The following is a 25,130-nucleotide window of genomic DNA, read 5'->3' as shown; positions in this document are numbered from 1 at the left end:
ATTTGGTAAGAAGGAAGTACACAGTTAACGTCCTGATGATGGAAGAAGAGGCTAAAGGAAGAGCTTCTTCTGCACATCCAGGCACTTCTCTTGCTTCCCCTACCCTGCAGGACTCCCATTATTGCTGGGGGGCTGTTTGTGATCGATAAAGCCTGGTTCAACCACCTGGGGAAGTATGACAACGCCATGGACATCTGGGGCGGGGAGAACTTTGGTGAGTCGCCCTTCTTCCTCCCACCCTTGCAAGATTGGTTCTATTTCCAGAGTCATGCCAGGTAGACATGATGTTAGCTGGGGCTTTGCTTTGAGTGCTCTGCATGGTTTCCCTCACTTACATTCATAGCTTGCAGTCTCAGATGGGTAAGAGGTCTACAACCAAGAACGGTGGGAAGTGAGGACTCTCTGTCTTCCATGATCCTTTGATTTTCTATAGGGAAATATCCTGAACCACAGAGTTCTCAGCTTTAGTGTTACCAGCAGATGAGAGCACACCGCACATACTCCCCTGTTTCTTCCTGATCCTATTTTCTCAAGAATAAAGCTAAGATGTGTCTTATTCTGATGTCTGATGATAGATAGCACTTCAAAGCCATGAATTGAGGCATCGCTGCCTCCCTAAATTTGCAGAGTGCCTGCACCAGTAACTTTAAGGGCACAATGCAGACTGGTGTCAGGGTATCATGGCTCTTTATCCTGGATTGCTAAGAGCTTGATCAGGCCAGACTGTTCTCACTTTGCAGCCGCAGCAATGCTGCAGATCAGAGCAATAGACTGCCTCTGAGAAGAGGAGGAGACACTTGATGTCAGAGAGGCAGATCCAAATCTGGCTTTAATAGCTCACACCTCTGGGGAGTACAGCTAGCAAGGAAGGCAAAATCTTCTTTCTTAACGCATATAGCAGTGCTGTCAGCCATCCAAGGGAACAGATGCTGCTGCTTTGCAGTATCCCACCCTCTGCCTGGCACTGTTGTTTGCTTCACACACCTTTTTCCTCCAGCATATTTTATTTATTTATATCTCATTGCTCAGTCGGTTTGCTCTTCCTCATCCTTTCTCTCTGTGAGTGGGTGTGTTGCCACTGGTTTGACCCAAAGCATCTGCTCCTCCAAGGAAACCAAGCAGGGACTGACTGCAGCCCTCCTGCCTTCCTCACTGGGTTGATAGCCCAAAATAGCATCCAAGAAGGGAACTGTAGATGTAAAGATGTGCTGCCGCTGACCCACTACACAACTCTGCTTGTTGCTGGTCTCCAACAGCAGCCAGCTCCGTAGGACATCAGCATTTCTCTCTAGGAATCTCAATCCCAGCAATATATCCAATGCTCCTTATGCATGGTTATTGCTCATCCTATGTGGCATCATGTGGTGAAAAGCAGTTCGTGGCTTTGGAGCAGACATTTTTTCTGTATAGCTCTATACTGCCAACAGATCACAAAACAGGATATACAGAGCTGCAGAAGCCTTTTTATTTCATTTCTTCTTTGTGCTGGTTCTAAGTATGACTGTCTGATGATACAGCTGCAGATTCATAGCTTCCCAGCTGCTGGGACCAGACGGACCCTGTAGAGCAGCCGTTCTGCTGCCTGTGCCACCTCGCAACTAGGATCTCATCCAGCTCCCTGCCAGGAGCCCTATAACTTTTGGTGTTGATCATGAATCACGCCACAAGCAAGGTGTCCTCCAGCAGGGCCCCACTGAACAGCCATGGAGCAGCTTGGGACACCAGAAGATGTTACCCATACTGGCAATTTGTCCAGATTTTTGGAATAATCCTTTTTGTCACTGGCCTCAGCTCCTGGAAACGTGTGCATCTTGTTGATCTGCAACATTAGCATATGTGCTAGGCAGAGTAAGCTCCTGCTCTTTTGGGGGCAGGTGATAGAGGCTCAGTGATGTTCACTTTGTACAACCAGCCTTAGAATCATAAAGATAATGACCCACCGCTGTCATCATTAATGCACAGAATTCATGGGCTCTCCAGTAATACTGGCAGTCCCATGAAGAGAAGCTGCACTACTGTGGGCATTACAGAGGTCATTATGGGAGTGCAAAACTGCAGGATGGTTCTCCAATGTGAACAGGGCTATATGTAAAGGGACTCCTTACTGCGATAGCACCTGGGGTGCTACAAGCAGATTTTTATTGTGTGAACTTCAGATTGCAAGAAGCTTTTAAGTACACTTTTACAAGAGTTGAGCCTATGAAAGCCCCTTTGGTAATTGATTTACCCCAGTTTAATGTGGCAGAGGATGAAATGAGAGATAACACTAGATTCAGACTGCTTTAGGGCAAGAGGGAATGGCCTCAAGCTGTGCAAGGGGAGGTTCAGGTTCAATGTTAGGAAAGATTTCTTCTCAAAAAGAGTGGTAAGGCACTGGCACAGGCTGCTCAGGAAGGCGGTGGAGTCACCATCCATGGAGGTGTTCAAGAACTGTGGAGATGTGGCACTGAGGGATGTGGTCAGTGGGCATAGTGGGAGTGGGTCAGCTGTTGGACGTGATGATCTTAGTGGTCTTTTCCAGTTTTAACGATTCTATGACAGAAACAGGAAATGCTGAAGCTGCCTCTCTTGTAGAAATCTCCTTCCGTGTGTGGATGTGTGGAGGTAGCCTGGAAATCATTCCCTGCAGCCGTGTTGGACACGTCTTCCGGAAGAAACATCCATATGTCTTTCCAGAGGGGAACGCCAATACATACATCAAGTGGGTGTTTGGGGTTTGCTTCATTTTTGTGAGGAATAATAAACTGCTGCCTTGCAGGGAGGTGGGGAGAAAAGCTTGATTGAAAAAATGTGAAATACCCATGGGCAGGAATCTCATGAGCCATAGTGAGCTGGTACAACTGTCTCCCTTAGGATTTCTAGAGTGTTGAGAATATGACAGAAGTAGGACACTGACGCGGTTCCTTTCATTGCCACGGAAATGAAAGGACAGGCTCTGCAGCTCTCTCAGTCCTAGCTACTGCAACAGCAAATGTTTTAGACACTAAGGTCATAAGAAAACATTTATAATGCCCTGAAATCAGGCTGCCAACCATGTCTGTCAGTACCCAGTGACCTTAGCCTGAAGCTGAGCGTGACTTAGCTGAACCAGAAAATATGGCTCCGGTGCCTCTCAGCAAGGAGCAGACAGATTGAGTAGGAGCGTGATGGGCTGCACCTCCCAGCTGAAGGAGACCTGGCCTCACACCCAGGAACAGGGACTGAATCCAGTGCTGAAACGGGTGGCTGAGGTGGAGTAAAATCCTGGAGGGAGCAGATAAGGGGAGCAGTTGCTTAAGATGGGAGGGATTTCCTCCTCTTTTGGAGCTCAAGTATGAAAGCTGTTGCTTAAGTAAAGGACAGAGTAAAACACTGGGGGCACTCAGACATAATGCAGAGTTGTTTCCCAGATAAACTGCTTTTGTATGTACTTAGACACCAGGTGCTCCTTTTAGAGTCAGTTTCCTGGTATTTCGCTGAGCCAACAGATTTATGAGGACTTAGGGTGCTGCAGCAAGGTTGTCACTGACCCGATCCCTCTGCAGCTCAAGCATGCATTGCTTATGACAGCAATGTGGGAGGAGTGAAATCAACACCTCCCAGTTACACCTAATACAACATTTCCAGCAGTGTTTGGAGCACGATGGGGACTCTTCAGCTGAGCGTGCTGAGGTAACCCTGTCACCTCACTTCAGAAAGACAGACTGAGAGGCACAGGGTAGCAGAAGGGCACAAATCTGGGTCACCAAGGGATACTCTTGGTTTTAGTTCTGAAAGAAGACTCTTGCAGATAAGGCTGGATGTGAGCTTTGGGTAGGCCTGAATCAACACCGAGGTGCAAGACTTGGTGTTTGTTCCCTTGTTTCCTGTAAAACCTTCTGAGATCAGGAAGGCAGGCAAAAATATCCTGAGTTATGCAGAATGCTAGATCCAGATGTAGGCACTGTGACAGCCATCTTTTGGACAAGAGCACTTAAACTACTGCAGGAGAATGGGAAGCACCATGGATAAGCAAGGGATTGAAAAGCAGTCTGCAGAAATGTATCCATAGGTTTTCAAAGCTGAGCTGTGGTTAACCTTCTGATATCTCTCAGACTCAAACTTAATGCAGTAATACGTAGACTGAGTGGAGAAGCAGCTTCTGGCAACCTGATGCTCCATGGTATTTTTGATTAAACAGAGATGTTAACTAAAAAAGCAGGAGAGTCCTGCTTTGACACAATGACAGGAATGACACAAATGAAATATTTGCTTTCAATTTTTGGCACGTCTCGCACTGGTTTTCAGAGCTCAATCCCATTCACAAAATACAACCTCAAGCCTGCCTGCCTGGGAGATGGTGCTTAAGAGAAAGCACACTTCTGAGCGTGATGGATGCAAGACATGCAGTGGAGCTTGAGATGGTGAATTCCTCACCCAAGACGTGGCATCTTAGGTTTGGTGCCTGGAGAAATGGGAAGGAGAGGGAACTTCTCTGGTAGTGAGGGCTGAACAGGTGGTTTGTGTGAAGCCATAGACAAAGTTGAGGTTGGGAGGAGAGCATCTTGGAAGAGCTGATGCCGTTTAGAAAGTGTGGGCATCACCTCAGAGGCTTCCTTGGCATCAGTTGTCTTTCATTGCCTCCTTCAGAAACACCAAGCGCACTGCAGAGGTGTGGATGGATGAGTTCAAACAGTACTACTACGCTGCCCGGCCCGCGGCCCAGGGGAGGCCTTATGGAAAGTAAGTGTCCTCCCTGCTGCCATCACCCTGCTGCAGGAAACCTGCCGCGTTGTTTCTGCAGTAACGCTGAATTAAATACTAATGCTAGGCAGAAGCTAATGAGCATAGCGATGAAAGTTATAAACAGCTCGTATGTGGTACTATTGTATCTTGAAGCGAACCAAGTCACGATAAGGGAAACCTCCTCTGCCCATGTCCTGCCCCTGGTGTGGGTACAAGTACTTCAGATCCCACAGCAGAGTTTGGGGGAAAGTCTGGAGGTCTTGCTAGCAGTTGAGAGGCAAGAAAATAATCAGACTCTGGACCTGCCAAAGGAATATTGGAAAGGAGTGATGCTTTATATTCAGGGAGTTTGCCATTCATCATTTGAACCATCAGAAACATCTCCATATCAGGAAACATGTATGTATTTGTGTTTGTTTCTCATTTTCTTATATTCTTTCTTTCTTTAGAAGGTTTCCTTTGGATCACAGCAGAGTCCAAATCCAAACTAAAATTCATTCTGGCTACTCTTCCATTTCCATGCTAAATAAATTGCAATCCTAGAGATTAACCTATTTCCTCTGAATTTGTATCCTCTTCCCATCCCTCAGCATGGGATGAAGTAACAGCTCTGTCCCACTCATATGAATGAAGGTGCAGGGAAGACAAACTATGTAAAAGGAAAGTACTGGAAGTCATACCAACTCCATACCAGCTTCAGCTGGCCCAAAGAGGAGCTGAAGTTTGGGAAACATCACTCTGCAGTATGATACCTCAGCAGCAGAAGTTTAGCCTTGATTAACATAAGAAAGAATTATATCGCCATGTGATTAACTTCTAGTGACTGAAAGCTGTATTTAAGTGCTTTTGTGAATCAAGGCCTTCTGTAGTTCTATAAACTAAGAGTAATTTATAATAGCATGTATTAACTTCCTAGCACATTACTATGTTAAATTAATGCTTTCATTACATATAGTAGATAACATACATTGGTTACTAATCATTTTTTAAATAGCTGTGCTTTTCTATAGACTTTTTCACTGCCTAAACTCCAGGCTCCTTGTTAAAATGGCAGTATGTCATCATGGCATTTTACCAAATGAGATCTCCAAAGAGACAGAGATCAAAGCAACCAACCAAGCTCATGCAGAGGACAGCAGGAAATAGTGTTTTTGATGCTCTAGTGTTTGCTGCTTCTGCACATCTGTTGGATTTTTGGGGCCTTGGGTTTCACCCTCGTGATCTTCATTGTGCCTTCACAGCATTCAGAGTAGAGTGGAGCTGCGGAAGAGGCTGAAATGCCACAGCTTCAAGTGGTACCTGGACAACGTTTACCCTGAACTTCGGTATGAATGTCTGATCTCCAGCAGGAAGCCCCATTCCTGCTGCCCCAGAAAGTTCTCCTTTCCTCCAGCCCCACACCTCCCTCTTGCCCAGACACAGGCACCCCACCTCCTCCCTTGGGCTTCGCAGGAGGGCATGGTGAATTTTGTCTTCATTTTCAACACCGCCTGTTCATGATGTAATGTATTTTATTTGTGATCCTGCTTTCCATAAGCAGTCTTAGCTATGGATTTCTGTGGTGCAGGACCTCGCTGTTATCAGACTCTCAGTGCCAGGAGTTGATAACATGTATTTGGGTGATTCTGGCTTACTCTTAGCCTGATACTTTCATTAATATACATTTCCACAGCTGCAAAATAGTCCAGAAACAATTGCACCAATTCCTGCAGTCACTGCCAGGAGACATAGAAAGGGTGCACAATTTCTGGAGCAGCCTCCAGGGACTTGCAATGACTGAATGCACACTTACAGTGTGAGAATGATTTACTGCTGTTTTCTGGCTTTTTTGCCAAGTGTGGCACTGCGTGGCAGCATTGAAAAAGAATGCCAGCACTGTGCAGTCATTTTTTATACAGTTTCCCACTCCTGTAGGCTGAAAGCTGACCATCAGCCTGCTCACAGTTCATTCCTTGCTCCTCTGTTTGCTTTGCACAGTTATTTATTATTCCCCTGTCAAAGGCTGATCATCCATCTCTGAATGCTGCTTCTGCAATGTTCCCGGCCATGTACTACTTGTAGTGGTTTGTTGCTGAAATAGATCTCACCAGTTCTTATCTGAAGGTGAATGGTATGGCAACACCTCCTTCATCCCATTCCCTTGGAGCACACTACTTGCCAGAAGGAGTAGGGCCGTTGTTTTCACACTGTTCCCACGGGATTCCTGAGGAATTGCTATATCAGACCGGGATGATCAGGCAAAGGCAGAGCTGCTTGGAGTCACACAAGTCTGAAGACCAAGAGCTACCCATCCTGAGCTTAAATCCTTGTATCACCAGCAAAGGCACGTCAGCAATAGCACAGGTGAGAAGGCTGGAGAGTCAGGCTCTGTGGAGCTATGGGCTTCCTGTAGGTGGTGGGGCAGTCGATTAATTTCTTTGTATCTCAATTGTCTACATAGAAGAAGAGGAAAATACTTTCCTCCTACATATTTTGTTGACCATTTGGATAGGCAGACTTTGAGGTAAAGCATGCGAGGGTTGATCAGAGCTGGGACCTTCCCCTATCACTGTCCCTTGAGACTGCATACCTGCTGTAGGGAACCTGCTTTAGCAGGGGCTTGGACTTGATGATCTCTAGAGATCCCTTCTGACCCCTTTGGACAATTTGGGTGATTCTGTGGCAGCAGATCCAAGGTGATTCCCTCAGTTTACTAAATCCCTCAGTTGGATTTACCCTGCTGCCTTTCCTGAGAGAGTGTGCCATTCAACCTTGGTAATCTACCTCACTTTGCTGGAGGCCCTGGGCAGCAACAGGGATTGGGGCAGAAGCCCCAGTATAGGCTGGACCACCTATTTCTGCTAGCCTGAGCTGAGATCCTGCTGCTGCCCATCTGCAGAGATCAGAGGAAGACAAAGAGAACTATAATTTCCTCTCATCTTTCAGCCTAATTTCTTTCAAAATGCACTGAATTGCAATGGTATTTATAACTTCATAGTCTGTGTTCTCTCAGTGTTAGATTGCCCATTAAACTATTGAGAATTTAATGAGGATGATCTTGGTTTTTTTTTCAGTCTCACTGAGACAAGAAAAAGCTGTGTGAATCAGCATGCATTCTCCAAATCATATTCTAGGAAATGTTAGAGCCATGAGCAGGCACGTGTGCCTCGCAGTGGAGTCACTGGAGTGGGACCCTGAGGATGTGGCTTCAAAATCTGCCTTTGCTTCAGACTCCCACTGTGATTTGGGGCATGTCAGAGCATTCTCTCATTGTTCCCATTTATAAAGCAGGGAGGATAACAATCACTTGCTTCTTTGGGGGTGCCATGAAGTCGTTGAATGTGAAGTGGTGCGCTTACTTCCACTTGACTATACATCCCTAATAGCAACAGTAAGAGAAGCAAGCTAATGAGAGCAGGTCATCATGTTTTGCAGGGGCAACTTTGCTGAAGGAAAAAAAAAAGAAAAAGGTGTTTTCTCTGGGCTCGCATCGGGCTGCCTCTTGCTAGGCCTGGGGGCTGCCATGCCAAGCCAAAGGTCACATTTTAAAATAATCTCCTTGTTTCTGAATGATGCAGAATAGTAGTGACAGGTGCCTGCTCGAATGACACTAAAGCCTTGAAAAAGAGTCACATGCCTCAGATGTGGGTTAGAGTTAGCTGAGGCTGCAGAGAATTGCTGGCTGCGGTGTGCAGCTGGTAGCTCAGCTTTCCCAGTGCACCCTCTTACTCCTTGCTCTGCCACCACTTCAGCAAAAGCTGCTTTGTCTTTGAAAGGGCAGCAAACTTTGGTCTCAGTTTCACCTCTCCTGTCTGTTTCCCTGTGTCTGTCATCAGCTCACAATCGTGCTGGCATCTCTGCAGCCTGACCTGCACTCCCGAGGCCATGTTAGCTCCTTAAACAATTCTGTTCTTAGGAGGACCCTGGGGCTGACCACAACAGAGAGGCTCTGCCACTCTTACTGCTGAGTAGCCATGGGAGCACTCAGTGGGTCAGAGTTTAGAACATACCGTAGTTTCTCATGGGGAAAAAAGCAGTATTTTTCATCCTGACTGGCAGAAATAATCGAAGAGATGAGGTGAGATAAAAATGTGCATGGCCACTTGCCTGTATTTTAACTCAAAGTTTTTAATGCATTCTGCAGCATTTGAGTGTCTTTTTTTTTTTCCCCAGACTTTCTTAATTTTAAGCATTATTTTCTCTGGCTTTCATTTTGGGCTGAAAAGTGACAAGACTGATCAGAAGTGGATAGAACATTTTCAGCAGGACTCACTTCCATAAAAAGCCGTTCTGTCAAAATAGAAGAGTTTTGTGGAAATCTGTCAGTTTAGGTAAAAGAGTAGCAGGACATCCTGGGGGCAAGGGTGGGGGATCCAGTGTCAGTTGTTGAGCTGATGCACATATCTAGTTTGTAGGCCCAGCTTCTTAGGATAAAGAACTTAGGAGGAGTTTAAACCATTCTGTGTATCCCATGGAGCCTTGTTGAATGAGAAGATGGTCCTTCCTTGAGACAAGATGAGTAATGGGATGGCATGGGCAGTGCCTGGCCTGGAATTAAGTGTGGAAAACCTCTGGGAGAAGCATTTCTCTGTGAGATGCCCCTGAAGCAAGGTTATAGAGGCCAGGGAATCCACTCCTTGAATCATTTGAGGGATGCAACACAGACACTAGTTGCTTGCTGGTGCTGAAGAGCCTCACAACTACGGGTGTGCTATCAGGCCCTGTTCTGAACTAAACTATGAGCAATTGGTTAAAAATGTAAAATAGTTTTCAAAGCAGGTTGTAGTAACATGGGTGCCAAGAGCAGGTGTTGGAATTCGCCCCTTAAGGCTTGGTTCTTCACAGATGCAGGACTAATTTGGCACGATTTTCCAGAATGACAGTGTGCACAGTTGGGATGTCTGGAACGCCTTCTCTGTAGGATCAGGTGAACTCTGTTCCATCTGACAAAGAAGTTGTTGCCAGAAGGCCCTTGAGTTGCAAAATGTAGCTCTGAAAATGAATGCTTGTTCTGTGTGGAAATCTTGGGCAGCTCTTGCTGAGAAATCTGTGGGCAGGCTGTTCAGAAAGACAGGCTCAATTTCTATTAGCTGGTGGGAAGAAGTAGGCTAAGAAGCATAGGATGCAAGGAGGACAGTGTGAAGTCCCTGTAGATCTGGGTCTGCTGTGCAAGAATATGTTTTCCCTTCTAAATGGCTAAGGACCTGAATGAAGCGTGATTTTTATTAAAGGAATTAAATGCCTATACTGTCTGTTTTGAAGTCAAGGAGTGAAGTTCAAAAGTCATAGCAAATCAGTGCTGCAAACATTTGGAGTTCAGTCTTGTTGCAGGTGAATGAGAAAAACAAGATCTTGTAAAGTTAGCCTGAAGAATTTATTAAAGATAGTCAACAATTAAACTAGAAATGGCAATAAAGCAATCTGTTATAGTTTCCTAGTGGTCAAACCCTCTCCTGCTTACTACGTGCTTAATAAATGAGTTATCTTGATTTGTACAAAATGTTACAGGCATATAGGAGTGTTGTTTACCTTGCTGTGAACATCAGGGGAAGGGATCTCTCAGCTTCCAGGAATAACCTAAACCTAACTATAGCCCAGTTCTGCCTATCTTTACCGTGTGAACAGTTTTCTTCTAGCTACTTTCAGGGACATTTGCATTGGTGCAGCAATCTGCCAGTGACAGCTGCAGATTTAGAGAGGTTTGGAGCATCCCTAGTGACGTGTCCTGGTGCCTCTTGAAGCCAATGAGTTTTCTGATTGGTTTCAGAAGGGGCAGGATCCAGGCCATAGTATTTGCTTTCCAAGTTGAGGAATATCAACAGTCAACCTTGATTTCTCATTTCCTTTCTCTCTTATTTCCCTTTGCAGGAGTGGACATACACATACAACCACCAAGTCCGTCAGCAGCAGCTGTGCTTGTCTGTGTATACCCTGTTCCCTGGCTCCCCAGTGCTCCTGTCACCTTGCAAAGAAAGTGACAACAAGCAGGTAAGCCCTTTCACTGACTCTCTGTTTTCTCTGAAGCTCCCTTTCTTGCAGCATAATATCACTGCACATCAAATCACTGTGATATGCTCTGACTTCAGGGAAGTACAGTCAGTCTGGGAGCACAGACTTTAGCCTGTTCAGCCCTTTACCTCTTAAATGAGTGTATTGATAAGGATGTCTATTAGTGCAGGTGGTGATCTGGATACTTATCTGCAGAAGTCAAACTGAAACTGGCAATTTAGTCCACATGGGCTGCCAGTCAGCCAGAATAGGCTAACGTTTCTCTGCAGTTAATCATTGAGCTGGCATTTGAACCAGTGACCTGGAGAAAAAGCCATTAGTAATACATTATCTTTCTAACGCCAAGCAGAGGCTGAGCTTAAATGAGTGCTTCAGATGGGAGAAGGGCTCAGCATGTCATCTGCTTGGCATAGGCTGGGCAGACCTGTGCTTCCCTGTGTCAGGCAAAAAGTCTTAGTGACAACTGTCTCTGGATGCTGAGCAGCATAATAAAAGCGTATTGAGGAGGAGGAAATTTGTTCACCCCTGTTTCTCCTCTCGTGTGTCTTTCAGCAGCAATGGGGTAAAGTTGGGTCACACCTTGAGCATATAGCTTCACGCTTCTGTTTGGACACTGAGACCGTTGGGGACACGAATGAGAGCACCAAAGAACTCGTCATCAACCCTTGTGAGAGCACAGCCATGAGTCAGCGCTGGGACATGGTGATGTCTTGACCTGCTTGAGAACTTACCCAGCTGGGCTGGGCGCTGAGACTTGCTACACACAGCCAATATGCAACAGATAGTGCTCAAACGCAAAACCACTGGGGAGCCCTATGTATTATGGGTCAGGAGAGGAATCAATCAAATAAAAGCACGGTGCTGCAGGTTGAAGAACAGATGTTGATTGCAAGGCATGTAGGTGTTATTGGTCTGTTGGCAGTCATGTGTTCCAAAAGAAGGGATGGCAAGAAACCAAGATGACATGTTTTAGAGGGACACTGGGGCTCCTCAGATGGGCCCTGCAGAAGTTCAGTGTGTATAGCATTTATTAATCTCACTGGAAGAACAGATAGAAGAGCCTTGGATACCCAAAGGAGACTTGGACTCAGCAAAACAAGCGTCTTCATAGCTTTGGGGAGTGAGGCAAGTGCATGAGGAGGGATGTGCCATGGGCTGCTAAGATATGTCACTTGGGAACAAGTGGAAAACGTTGAGTTATCTTGCACTTCTTATTGCTGTGATTGAGTTTGTCTTCTGATAGCAGTCTGGGTGGAGCTGTGTTGTACATTCAGATCTGTATTTGATTCACGGATATGTATAGGCACACACAGGACAGTCATTTATGGCTACGGCCAGGATCAAACTGGCAGGTAGCAGAGTTGTCCTAACTCTGTGCTAACTGGGGTGACTGAATCTCCAAAGTCCAAGCAAACAGAGGGTTCAGTGTGTGAGATGAAAGTATACAAACCACTGTGAAGCTGGGAGCAGAATTATTCCTGCTCTCTGAAGGCCATGGGTGAATCTTGGTCATTGAAACTCCCCTATAATCTCACTATGTATCTCTCGCTGCTTCATGTCTGGAACAAGTCAAATTTTAAGTCTTCTTCCATAAAAATAATATTTTTGGTAATTTAAGGTAATTGTGTCATATTTATGTTTCCCAATTTCCTGGCTGCAGAGGAAGGAACTCCTGTGATGTCCCACTGCCAAAAGAATGGAGGGGGCAAATAAAACTAGAGATTGCTCTGAGAAAGAAGGGACAGGTGAAGGAATTACCTGGTTTTGTTTCCCAAATATCTCATAGCACCAGATGTAAAGTACAGAAGAAAGGATTTAGGGCTCCCACAGTCACACCTGTGGGCAGAGAGCCCTGGATCACAAAGTAACTCTCACCCCAATTCTTCCAACTGAAATTATTTGGCAGAGATTATTTCCTCGGGTTTTGATAGATGAGTAATTAGATAAATTATTAACTAGTGGTCATGTTAAGTGCTGTGGCTGCCAAAGGAGAAAAGTACAGAAGACCTCAGAAGAGGCATCCCCACTAGGAGAAAACCTGCTGATCCCTCACAGCAGCAGGAGGGTGGGCAGTGAAGCACCAACAGCACACACAGCTCTTGTGTGGCAACAATTCTCTCTTGGAGAGAATTTGCATAGGACTGTCAGCATCACTTGAGAAAAATACAGTTTGTGCCCCTAAGAGCTCTTGGGTTTAATGAAAATCCTGTCCTTTGCTCCTGTGCTACAAACTCTAGGTAAAATATCGCAAGCTTTGAGCCCTCAAGTGCCTTCAGCATCCCCTTTTGAATAATTGCTGGCTTTCAGGATTTTACTGCCTCAGTTTCTCCTCCCTCAGCACTGGAAAAAAGCCATATTGCTTAAATCTCCCTGGCTCTAAGGGCAGAACCAGCATAAGTCTTTATTTACAACGTGTCTCAGGGTATAAGTGCTTTCTATGTGCTGCAGTGATTACTAACCTAATCAAGCTCCCTTGGTGTGAGCCTCAAGGGCTTCTGTTATGGAAGGGCTGGAGTAAGCTGTCATTTCACAGCAGTAGATTGCATTGTTTCCGTGTCACCAATTTGCAAAGGAAAGGGGAAGCACTTAAAATGGAATGGTCTCATTCCACGAGGGTTCCGACTTAATTGAACCAGGAAATATCACACCTACTTTTCACACTGGTGATGACAGCCAAGCTGTAATAATTCCCCATCTAGCAGTTGTAAGGAGAAGCAATTCCCAAGAGCTTGCAGCTTAACGTGTTCACACCTGTGCAGGCCTGCAGCCTGGGTTTGGCAAACTGCTGGTGCCAAAATGCTGCTTGCTGCCTTGCAGATGACCCAGCTTTAGCTGAACTGTATGGCATCAGTTTTGAAGTCCAGCACCCTGTGGGTACATTCTGACGCAGAGCTTTGACCTCTCTAGTTTCATGATTGTACACATGGAACAAAAACACCCCTGCCGACAGCCAAAACTGTCTAAACAGGTAATGGTCCTTTTTGCCTTAGCAGAAACAGCTACCTCACTAGAGTTGCATGCTTGAACACTCAGACCCATGCTGCAGGGATATATTCCAGGAAGAAACTATTTGAACTATCTCACATTTTGTGAAACCTGAATGCTATACCAACCCCCTTTCAAATAGTTGATTTCAAACAGTAGATAATAAATAGGGGAAATGGTTTTGAGTTGAAGGAGGGAAGATTTAGGCTGGATATCAGGGGGAAGTTCTTTACTGTGAGAGTGGTGAGGTGCTGGAACAGGCTGCCCAGAGAGGTTGTGGATGCCCCATCCTTGGAGGTGTTCAAGGCCAGGTTGGATGGGGCCCTGGGCAGCCTGGTCTAGTATTAAATGTGGAGGTTGGTGGCCCTGCATGTGGCAGGGGCTTGAAGATTTATGATCCTTGAGGTCCTTTCCAACCCAAGATATTCTATGATTCTCTGAGTCTATGACCCCTTCTGTTCTAAAACTGCATTATGTTGATAACTTCTTTGCAATAGTGGAAGGCAAGCAGTGGAAGAGGTGACGTCAGACACAACATCTCCTACCAGTAAGCTGCACTGTTTGGCTAAGACTAGACCCAGGGAGCTGCAAATGATTGTCTTACACATCTGTTGGCCATAACCCTTAGAATATAGCATGTTTTATGCTCTAGGAAATGAAATTAGCCCTATGGATCAGCAAGGTTTTCAGAGAAGCCTGAAGTATCACCTGGGAAACTTAATATAAGCAGGCAATGAACTGGCAAGCTCCCAAGTTAGCCACAATATGGCATTTAGCAAATATTCTGCTTAGCATCCCTAAAAGGAGAATCTGCATTGTGTCAGGGGAAAGGTTAACTGCTGCTGAAATCCAACTCACCCTTTTAGTTTATTTAACTTATTAAAAAACTTATTAAAACACACTGGAGACAGATGAGTGTTTTTGCTTTATATTTGTTCACTCCCTAGACATTTATTATCACACCGTGATACCTTTTTATCCCTAATGTCATTTGGTGGTAATGCTTTTGGTAATGTGTTGCATTTACTTGAACCATTGCAAGATAAAGTAGGAAACATGGTTCTAATCCTGGATGTTAGGCTTTGTGAAATGTTTTATTCTTTTTTATTATCATAAGCTCTTATGAGTCACTTCTTCTACCTTGAGGAAAAACCCTTGGGAAAAACAACAGGAAACTCAGGGCTGGAATTACCACTGGCTTTCTAAGAGCCCAGTGAGGTTATGCAAACACAACACAAAGCACCTTAGACTTCCCTTCCCGAAGGCGATCCATGTTCCAGTGGGATCAAATTTACATGGTTGTCGTTGGGCTGGGGGAGGTCTTACAGATCCTACCTTGTTGTTGGTCTGATTTCCAGATACTTTGTGCTCATCCTCTCTTTGTGCCAGCACAGTACCATAAAATAACAGCGTAAAGCATCAATGGCTTAAAACATGCAGGTGAAATAATTCAGTACTAAAGAGAAAGAAACTGAATTCAGACGTCTTTGATCACCTAATGTGGCAACAGGAAAGTGGGGCCAATGAATGAAGACTTGGAGGACTATGCTTGAAGTCCTGAGCGCTGAACCCTTCCACTGCTTTCAATGGAGTAACTTGGATTCCTTTTCCCACCTCAATTTCTCAAACTTTTGTTGAAGGCTGAATGTTTTGAACAGAGAGATACCTATGTATTAGTTTTTGCTGTGCATAGCAGTAGCAGTACTGGGCTAGCAATGGACTGACAGCCCTATTATCTTTTTTATCTGTCTGTACAGAATCTGGTGAGAGTGAAGTTAATTTTCATCATAGCAGCCTGTACAGTGCTGTGTTGTAGTGACCAAAGCAGTGATGATAACAGACAGCAATGTGTCCATGATTGCTGTGATTGCACTGCCTCAGGGCATTCTTGTTCTCACTCTGCTGTCCCAGGGAGCAGATTGGGTTGGGCAGGAGGTTGGGTGGGGACACAGCTGGGACTGCCCTAAGCTGACCCAAGGGATATCCCCTACCATAATGTTACAGACAGTAATAAAACTGGAAAGAACTGGGAAGACATGTTTCCAAAGTAGAAACTAGCTGAGCTTTATTCTGCCGGTGTCAAGTGACCTTTGCATTACCTGTTGTTTTGTTTTGTTTTTCCCCTTTTTCTTCAGTAATTAAGCTATATTTATCTTAACTCACACGTTTTTGTCACTTTTGCCCTTCTGATTCTCTCCTCCCTCAAGTAGTTGGAGCAAGTGAGAAATGGGGTGGAGCCCTTGGCTGCCCTAGGTGACCCAAGTCTGTAGACTTGTCTCCTTCATGTCTGTGACTCTGACCACAGCTGTGCAGTAGGACCTGTGTTGCTCAAGCTTCACATCTCAAAAGCTGTAGTGAACAGCTGTGGGCTTGGATTTTTGTAAGGCAGTAAAGGAAGCAAAAATCAAGCAGATTGCAATTTGTTAATAATGAATATTTGTGGTAGAAGAAACTGTAGGTCATTAATTTTCAGGCTAAGTTAATTCATTCGAATGGTCAACCCAGCCCCATTTGTAAAATGATGTGGCTGCTTTAAATGGCCAAAGAGTTTAAGGAAGTCTGATATGAGTGGCCAGCTTACTTCGAGATGTAAAGGCTGAAATCCAGTAGAATTATTCCAGGCTTACCGATGATCCCCAAATGTCCACTGTCCCATTTCTCACTGGAAGTGCCCAAGGACTCTGAAAGAATAAAAGCCTGACTGATTGCAGTGACTGATTTTCCTGTAATTTATGTTAAAGTAGTGCATAGGCAATACTTTGCCAGTGTACAGAGTTAAACATGCTTGTGAAACCAACCAACCTATCCTGGAGGAAAAAAAAGGCAAAAGGAGGGCTGAAAGCTTACATGCAACCTGATACATGTAAAAAAAAGGATATGGCAAAATCAGGACTGTTTGTGAGCCACAGGTTATGGAGTCAAGTAGAAATGAGTTTAAGCATATTTTTAAGAGAAGGGTAGGAAAAAATGGTTGCTTTGCAGTAGGGTAGCAGATGTCTCTGCTGCAATGCTCAGAGTACACAGGGCACCTTAGCACTCTGGTATGGTCATCTACAAATCGGGAATGAGATCCAGCCATGGGCCAGAGTGGCTGTGCTTTGAGTGAGCTGCAAATCCAGCCCCAGAGACTCAGTGCTGCGCCACGGTTTGTAACAGAGCACCAGAACAAAGTCCCCTCAATCCTCGGTTTTCTTACTGAAAAGAGCACATGACTCTGCAGTGGTCCTGCGGAGTGGCTTTGTATCGTGCACTGAATGTGCACTCCAGTCTGCAAACTAGCTGTCACCATGGAGACACATAACAACCCATATCACTTTTTGCGTGTCTCTGCAGGAGATATCCAGTTCTCATTGCTTTAGAGAAGTTGCCTGAGCCCATTTTACTGGTGGTCATCATCCTGGTAGCGTAACGCTGTTGTTGCATTTGAAATGCTTTTAGATAAGCCTATGCTAGAAGTACTTCAAGCAGTTTTCATGAACTGTGATTCTGTGACAATTTCTGGATCACCTTCATGAACATCCAGCCTATTTTCTGTTGAAATAATTTTCTGTAGAGAGATAATTGTTTTTTCTAAACACAGGCCCCAAAACTGCATGCAGGCACAATGTGCTCCAAAGGTGTTACTAACATTGCTCTTCACTAAGCCAACACAATTTAGATAGTTACGACAAGCTTTGCTGGACTTTAGCTGCCCAAAGCTGCTGGAATCAAGGGCACAGCTCAGAACATTCAGCAAAGGCTGCACAGCAGTGATAGTTTCAGTTTGTACAAGTGCTCCTGATCCTCTCCTAAAGTTGCATTCACCTCCTTAGCAGTCCTTGGAGAGTGGAGATAGGAAGGCTGTGATCAGTCTAGGGTGAACAGGAGGTTTGGCACTGATGGGAGGCACCAGCAGGTGGTCTGTAGACACAAGAGCAGCTAGAGGGCAAACATGCTGAGTTCAGAAGATGCACAGCAAGTTGTGGAGCTCTGAGACCTGCTGCAGCAGGCCATGTAAGACTACGGAGTAGTGAAGGATGTCACAAATCATCTGAGCATGAAATCACCTACTCCTGGGGATGAGGAAGGCCTGGTAAGTGTTGGGTCAACATTCTGCACTTTGAGGGTTTTTTATTTTCAAGGACAACTGATCTAGTGGCTTAAAATTGCTGCCCTAGATTGTTGTGAGGGTTAAAACAAATTGCGTATACACCATATTTTCATTTCTGTTAGGGACATTGTTAGAGTGGCAGAGGATTGCTCCACTCTTGGAGGTCAAACATTGATTTGGACACAGTGCATACATTGACATGGGCATTACTTGTCATGTTTCTGCAGTTTTGCATTGCCAAACACTTAGTAAGTTTGCAATGGATCTTTAGCTTGAAAGATGCTGCAACTTGAAATTGATTTTCTTTTGCAGAGAGATGCTTGAAGCAAAAACCAATTTGGTTAGTATAAAGTACATTAGATATAAGAAGATATCCTTCAGAGTACATAGGATCACCTTTGAAGCTGTTTTCACCCTACCATGAATAACAAGTTGCACAATAACAAGAATTTCTTACAGCCAATCTAATCTCTACTCAACTGTGAGTTGGCTTTGAAATCAGATAAGCCTATCTGTTCTGATTCAGGACAGGTGTATCTTATTTCCCAAAGACATTACAGAGACTCACGAGGCCTGGTAGTGTAACCCAGAGCATTCTGCTAAGGTAAGTGAAGCAGCTCTGACTGCTTTGAGGGGCTTGTATTGTGAGTCATATGCTAGCCTGCTCCTGGTGCTTTTAGGAGGAAGCAGGGAATTGGTCCATGAGATTCCACCTGATGGTAAGTGTTGTCTCTGGAGAATTGCAGGTGTACTCTGCTTTTCTCTCTGGCTAGACTTAGTATCTTGTATGTCTTCTCCCCTCCTCCTGCCGTGAGCTAATAATTCTGTCCTTAGAGCCTATTCTTTTTGTATAGATTCTTCCACCCTTAGAGCCTTCCATTTTGAAACAGCCACCTTGGTTTAGGTTCTCTGGCAGTTAACCTACAGAGAGCAGTGAAATTGAATGTATGTTTTAGAGGAAAAAGCAGCAAGGAAGAAAACACCACAGTAACTGCTCCCAGGCCTCTTTGCCTTTTGTAATAGTACCTGCTGCTGCAATAGTGTCCTGGTATCTAGTAACATCTAATTTTTAGGTATCCAAAAGGTAGCAGGCCTTAGGATGGTACTTTGGTGCTGGAGACAGGAGTGCATTTGCAGTAAAACTCCTGTGTAGTATTACTCCCTTTGTTCCCTCAGCACAGTGCTGCCAACCTCAGCTGTGTCAAGACTGCATGTTTTGTGGGTGCTGTGTGACCACTGAACTGTAGTAATCGGACTGGGAAAGGAAAGGGGATGTGACCTTAACCTGACTGCAGCTTTCTGTGGCAAGTAACAATAGCAGCAGCTGCAGGTGAACGGATGGATGTAGGTGAAGGGACTGCTTGCTAAGTGATCTGGCCAGCCCTGAGTTATTTTGATGTGAGGCAATGGTAAGTTAAAAGCTCCGTTTTCTAAATCTTGTGTTCCATGTGTTCAAACGTGGCACTGCTCCATCCACAGCTGTGCTGGGGCCCAGGGAGATGTGCAAGGTGCCTGCAAGGTTCTCAGGGTCTTCCCGGGCTTCTGGTAAAAACTTCTGGAGGATTCCAGGGTTCCTGGAGGTAAGTTGTGCACGTGCTGTGTTTGTTATACCTTCCTGATGTGATGAGACTGCTTCAAGGGAAACCCATGTCAGTCTCAGCAGAGCTGGTGAGAGCCCATTTCCTCTCAGTGATACTCTGATGGAGTGAGAAGTTAGATCTGTTGAGGCAGTTATTCCATGGAGGCTGCTCTTTCCAGGGCACTTGGCTGTTAGGAGCATTCTGAAATCTGTTTTATTATAAACTAATTTAAAACTACTCAAACAAGCCCTTATGAGTGCACGAGACCAATGGGTATTCATGGATGTAATGATAACAAATTTATGAGCCACTTCATAAACCAAATCCTCGGGAGCTACTGAGATCATAATTAGGTTTGAGGATATCATGATCCTTCATCAACCCCCTCCCCAGCCTTCTTTCTGATAGAAAATCAAAAGCAAAAATTATATTACTCTGCTTGTTCTGGTGGATTCAGTGTGGCCACAGATACTTAATTCAGTAACACAAAAAGATTACAGCTTGGTACCATGTATCCTGGGAGAAGTGCACGCGTGGAATTCTGTGCGTGTTTCTTATGTATGTGGCCCACCAAGCCTTAAGAGCAATTAATATTGAAATCAATTAATAACAAGATCTGTAATGTGAAGAGAAGACTCTCCGGTCTCTCTCTGAGAGGAAATGAGCAAACCAGCAGGGGACATGTTGGTTTTGTCTGATTCATGTTGTCTCTACAATCCCAGCTAACATCTTAGCAGCCCAGGAAGACGAATTACTCACTTCAACAAACAAGCGGATCAGCATGGGGTTTATTAGGAGCAGGCTATCATTTAACAATGTCAGGAGTGTATTTATTATTAAACAGAATCTAAATGGAAAACCATTACTCCTCTTTAGACACCAAACAAGGTATGTCCATTACGTCAGATGGCCGTAATATTGCATGCTTGCATGAATGCAAATCCTGGGTCCATTATGCTGGACGGCAGGACTTGCTGTGTTTAGCCAGAGACAAATAAACAAAAACACTGAAGTGATGGAGGACGAAGTTGTATATTGCATAGTCATTTTGAATCATAATGCTCCTCAGTAGTTCCACCTCAGTGACCTGATAAGAAACTAGAGACAGGATTCTGAGTACAGAACAGAGAGATTGGTTAAAAGAGATTGCCCATGGGCCAGAGTATGAAAAATGTTCGAGAAAACTGTGCTAGAAACACAAACTGTCTTCTAAAGTGCACTCTGTATTTTTAGTCTAGAGATTGCTCATTTCTTCCTTTTTCCTTGAGACTGCAGTCTATGTCTATAAGAAGACCAATCAGTAAATCATATGTTAATACACAGCAAGCAACGTGGTTTCATTTATCACTACATTAAGTTACCCTACAGGAAGCATAAATAATGTAGATCTAGAAGATTAGTACTCAGCATAGCAGTATTTCAAGCTGGATTTGTAGGGAAGGCTTGGGAGCTGGCCATGTCTTCAGTGCAGTTTTGCAAAACCAAAGTATTTTTGTAGGTCCAATGAACACACAACCCTCTTGGCCTTTAGCACATCCATACAACCCTATGAATTGGTTTTGCAGTTCTGCTACTGCTGTGCAATGAAAATGGCAATCATGGTAACAGTCTTTTGTTCTGGGTATGGGGAAGAGTTACTGGGCATAGCTGTCTGATTGATGTGGCTGTCTGCATTCGTGGGCTGACAAAATTGACTTTGAGCATCACACAAAAAAATCAACAGATTTTCTCAGTGTATTTTTAGCGTGTACTTATAACTGCCCTGATGAAAGAAAGCTTGAAATACGACAAGACAGATTTTTGACATTTAAAAGCCAAGCTACAGCTACAATCTGAGAGCTGAGGCAGCCATGGAGCAGATATAACAGACTATATTTACTTATTTGCCCCTCACCTCTTTTTTAAAAATTATTTTTTAAATCTGGGAATACTATATTTCTGAAGTTTCTTCAATATTATACAGATTTCTTATCTATAATATCAATTTCAATTTGTTTCTTTCATCTTTCAAGTTAGACATTTGTTAATACACTAAACTGGCAATACAAAATGTAGGTTAAGCAAAGTTAACGCATGTCTTAAATCTTACTCTTCACCAGAAGTTGCTCTTTACCAAAAGTAAAATGAACGAGTTGACTTTTCTATTCTTGTTTCTATTGTGTATCTGGAACGAGGAAACATCAAATGTCCGCTTTACTGTGCTGAAGGCTGATGCCAGTCCTTGCAACAGGCTTTGTGAGGCATAAGATCTGCTACTGCTATGGGTCACAGATCTGAAAGGTCTTCCTATAGCACGACTTCTTTCGGTTTTCTTCATTTGTAGAGCTCAGTTTGTCCTGTTAAAGTCCTTTTCTGTTTCCTTGCCATTCCCACTAGATCGTCCCATCACTCAACAGCCTGTCACTGTTCCCTGGATTCCCTGTAGCCATCATCCACCATCACATCATAACAGCAGATTTGATATGATCTCAACAGGAATTAAAAATACGTTTGGTTTTTAGCCATGCGTGATTTTTACATTAATTATATCATAACTGTTTAATTGCTGCAATTAACAACATCGCTTTCACTGAGCCATCACTGTCATTGTATGGCATTACAGCAAATTCTTACTTCTGCAGCAGGCTATCACCTGTAGGGGCAATCTATATTGCTTTTCTTATGAGATATCTGTATAAGAAATAAAATATGCTATCTCCAAATGGCAGGTCCCACTGTCTATTCCAGTGTAAGTATAAGCAGGAAGATTAGAGGGTAACAGGTAACTGTCTTCAATCAACAAAGAGAAAGAGAGAACCTAAACTTACCTCTTTGAGGGCACCTAAAACCCTGCAAGAGAAATGTTTAAAAATAAAACAAAAAAAGCACTTCTCCAAAATATACCTTGTTCATGTCCTCTTCGTGCAGTTGGGATTCCTACACAAAGTACAGGGAAGCCAGAATTGGGTCTCCAAAACTGAAATTTAAAGAGCTTCGTAAACTGAACTCAGATTTCGCCGTTCCACTCATGAGATGTCAGTAAGTCTCACTTGAAAGTGATGAAAGTCGTCAGTGCTGCATCTGTACGGGAAGCTGAATGTGCTGGTCTAGTTATGGGTGTTGGCCTCAGCTTTGTAAGAACTTGGGAAGATCCTACTGTGATGAACCAAATGGAAGCATCTCATTCATTCTGGCACAAGATCCTTTAGTTTTACTTTACAGCAAGCCTGAGCAAAGCCTGAACTGTTATGTCTGCAGACTACATCTTCACTGTTCCTGACTTTCTGAGCTACTGTTTTCAGTGTTACTTCTTGTCAGTCTTCTGCGCTGAACTAAAATCCATCTTATGATGTGTCAGAAGGATGCAAGTACAACAGGTTATTGAAAGCTACCCGGATCAGAGTACACTCATGATATTAGCCAGATACCAAAGTCCGTGCTTTCATCCTGCTGAAGAATGATCTTGTTTCTCTGAAGTAATTGCTAGTATGGCTAGCTGTCAGGGATTAAACAAATTAAAACTACTCTTTGACACCTGGAAGCAATCTTGGATCTTTAAGAGAGAGTCATGCTTTGTATTGTGGTGCTTGGGCTCAGGAGGCTTCTGAATGAACCTTCCCTTCTACTCAGCATTAAGCTGTCTTTTAACAGCACCATTAGCTATCGTTAGTGCATGATGTCTATCAAGCAATAAACCATGGTGTATATTTAGCAGCAGGAGGTCATTATCTAGTGCTAGTGTTCTTTGTGCCTTCAGACATTCAGCCTTAAATAAGGGTCAGTCATCCTGGCAACTGCCTAAAATAACTTTACCCTAAATACGAATGCTGATTTTGAGTACGAGCGGAAGAAATGAGACTTCAGAAATGGCTTTTAATTCTCAGTCATTTTGTTTTTCTTTTTGTGTGTGTGCAATCAAAAGTGTTGTGTGTGTGCTTTGGAGATTTTTAGTATTATTTTCTTTTGCAAAGGCAATTGCTCTGCTGGGAGTTCTTATTATTGTTACATTCATTTGAGGTTGCTTACACAGACAAAAATCACTCAAGCGAAATCACTGCTGATCACCGTGCAAGTGGGAAAGATATTACGGTGACAGTTATATGGGCTTAGTTGCATTGATATAAACCATCTCCATTGGTTGGAAAAGCTGCCTTGGGACGAGCTCAATCGTTTTGTGTTTGCTTTCAAGTGCTTAGGAAGAAAGGCAGCAATTACAGAACGCGGCATAGGGTCACTTTAAGTCATCCAACGATGAACATTTATGCCACGTCTTGCCAGCTTTGGAGGAGGCACTGTTCTGTGTCAGTGGTTACCCGCTGTATAGGTAATTGCAAAACAAACTCTGTAGTCCAGTTGATGCCTTTCTAATTACATCTCACCTTCATTAGGCTACTGAAGTGATAAATACTGGAGAAGACACTGGACTCCAGTGAAAACGCTCTGTCGGTGGCATTCACTGACTGCAGTGTGAGTTATTCCCTTGGGAGACCAGCAGAACTCAGTGCAGCAAAGCCATGAACAAAACAGGAGCAACAGCAACAAGAAGTCAGCAAAGTAGAGCTCAACTAAACAGAGAGCATCTGACAGTAAAGCCTATACTTGGCATTGAACTGCTCCGCTGGCTGGGGCTGGTGCAGCGAGTGGCAGGTTATTTTCATTTGAATTGGACCAGTGCAGGGAAGAAAGCAAGTTCATTTTGGCATGTGTTTGGGAGGCAGAGCTGCCTCGTGTTTATGGGTCAGTTCTGTGCTGGAGGTGCTGAAGTGTCATGGGGTGCCAAGAGGGGTGTTGTGGTGGGCCCATAACTGCTCCTCTCTGCTGCTCCTGTCTCCTACTCTTTCCTCCCTGCTCCATTGTGGTTCCCTCCCCAAGGGATGCAGGGCAATCTCTGCTTTTGCACCTGCAGCCTTCTCCCCTCCTCACTGCTTGCAGACCTGTTCCACACGCTTTCCTCACCCCTCTGTGTCTTTGTGCTATTTTGCCTTTTCTCAAGTATGTTTCTGTAGGGCAACTGCTGTGACTGCTAAGATCACGTCCTGGATTGGACCAGGCTTCCACAGCTGCTCAGGGCTGATGTCTTGAGAGACAAATAGCTAGGGTTTCTCATGAGTGCAAATCATTCCCCAGAGGACAGCCAAAGTCATGTTGCATCATTTCTGATCTTCCTACAGACAGATTGAGTGCTTCTATGCTGTATTTGCTGTCTGAAATTATTTGCTGAATACAGCCATTACTCGTTTCTGATTTATGAATTTTTCAGTCTATGAGCAGCTCCGAGGAAGGTATTTGAGATTCAAAATCTTAGTTGTGCTGATGCATTGATTAGCTAGTCTGAATGCATTAAGCCACTCAATATGCTTCCATTTTCTGACTGAAACAAGTTTGACCTGTAAATGTTTTGTGCTACTGAAAATAAGAAGTCATTAAAATCCTTGGTAGTTGGCCTGTGCCTTAAGAATACAATCCAGAGTTAGGAAGAAACATCTGTGGGCTGCTTATTGTCAAACTGTAGCAATAGACTTTCCTTCAGCTTCTTATCACACATGTAGCTTTTTAATTCGCTCACTGCCCATCTGTATCTGAATATCTTGCAGATTTGTCCTACACCAAGTCATTGGCATCTGTTATTTCTTTGCTTTTCCCAGAAAATGAATTGGATGGAGTGGGATGATTTGTTTTGAGATTGACGCCTTTTTCAATAAGTACCATTACTACTGAAGTTTTCTGCATCTGGTTAGCAGGCTAACAGACCAGACACAGCACTGGGTAGAACACAGTCTGTTTCTGCAGGAAAACTGTGTGAT

At 44.2% G+C, this 25,130-nt stretch overlaps 2 protein-coding genes across 3 annotated transcripts in view; both read left to right on the top strand.

Annotated features, from left to right (window-relative positions):
- The window catches only part of GALNT14 (polypeptide N-acetylgalactosaminyltransferase 14), a 63,242-nt gene extending 50,938 nt beyond the window's left edge, over positions 1-12,304 (top strand). The window contains exons 8-14 of the mRNA XM_019613452.1: positions 111-214; positions 2,575-2,701; positions 4,609-4,701; positions 5,946-6,029; positions 6,903-7,047; positions 10,552-10,671; positions 11,245-12,304. Coding sequence (XP_019468997.1) covers positions 111-214; positions 2,575-2,701; positions 4,609-4,701; positions 5,946-6,029; positions 6,903-7,047; positions 10,552-10,671; positions 11,245-11,406 — 835 coding nt within the window. The 3' untranslated portion in view covers positions 11,407-12,304. The remainder of the gene's footprint in view (positions 1-110; positions 215-2,574; positions 2,702-4,608; positions 4,702-5,945; positions 6,030-6,902; positions 7,048-10,551; positions 10,672-11,244) is intronic.
- The window catches only part of ALK (ALK receptor tyrosine kinase), a 751,299-nt gene that overhangs the window by 510,468 nt on the left and 215,701 nt on the right, over positions 1-25,130 (top strand). The gene's annotated exons all lie outside the window — the stretch shown is intronic.

The sequence above is a fragment of the Meleagris gallopavo genome, chromosome 2 (assembly GCF_000146605.3).
Source record: "Meleagris gallopavo isolate NT-WF06-2002-E0010 breed Aviagen turkey brand Nicholas breeding stock chromosome 2, Turkey_5.1, whole genome shotgun sequence".
Lineage (NCBI taxonomy): Eukaryota > Metazoa > Chordata > Aves > Galliformes > Phasianidae > Meleagris > Meleagris gallopavo.
This window is presented reverse-complemented; position numbering and strand designations above follow the sequence as displayed.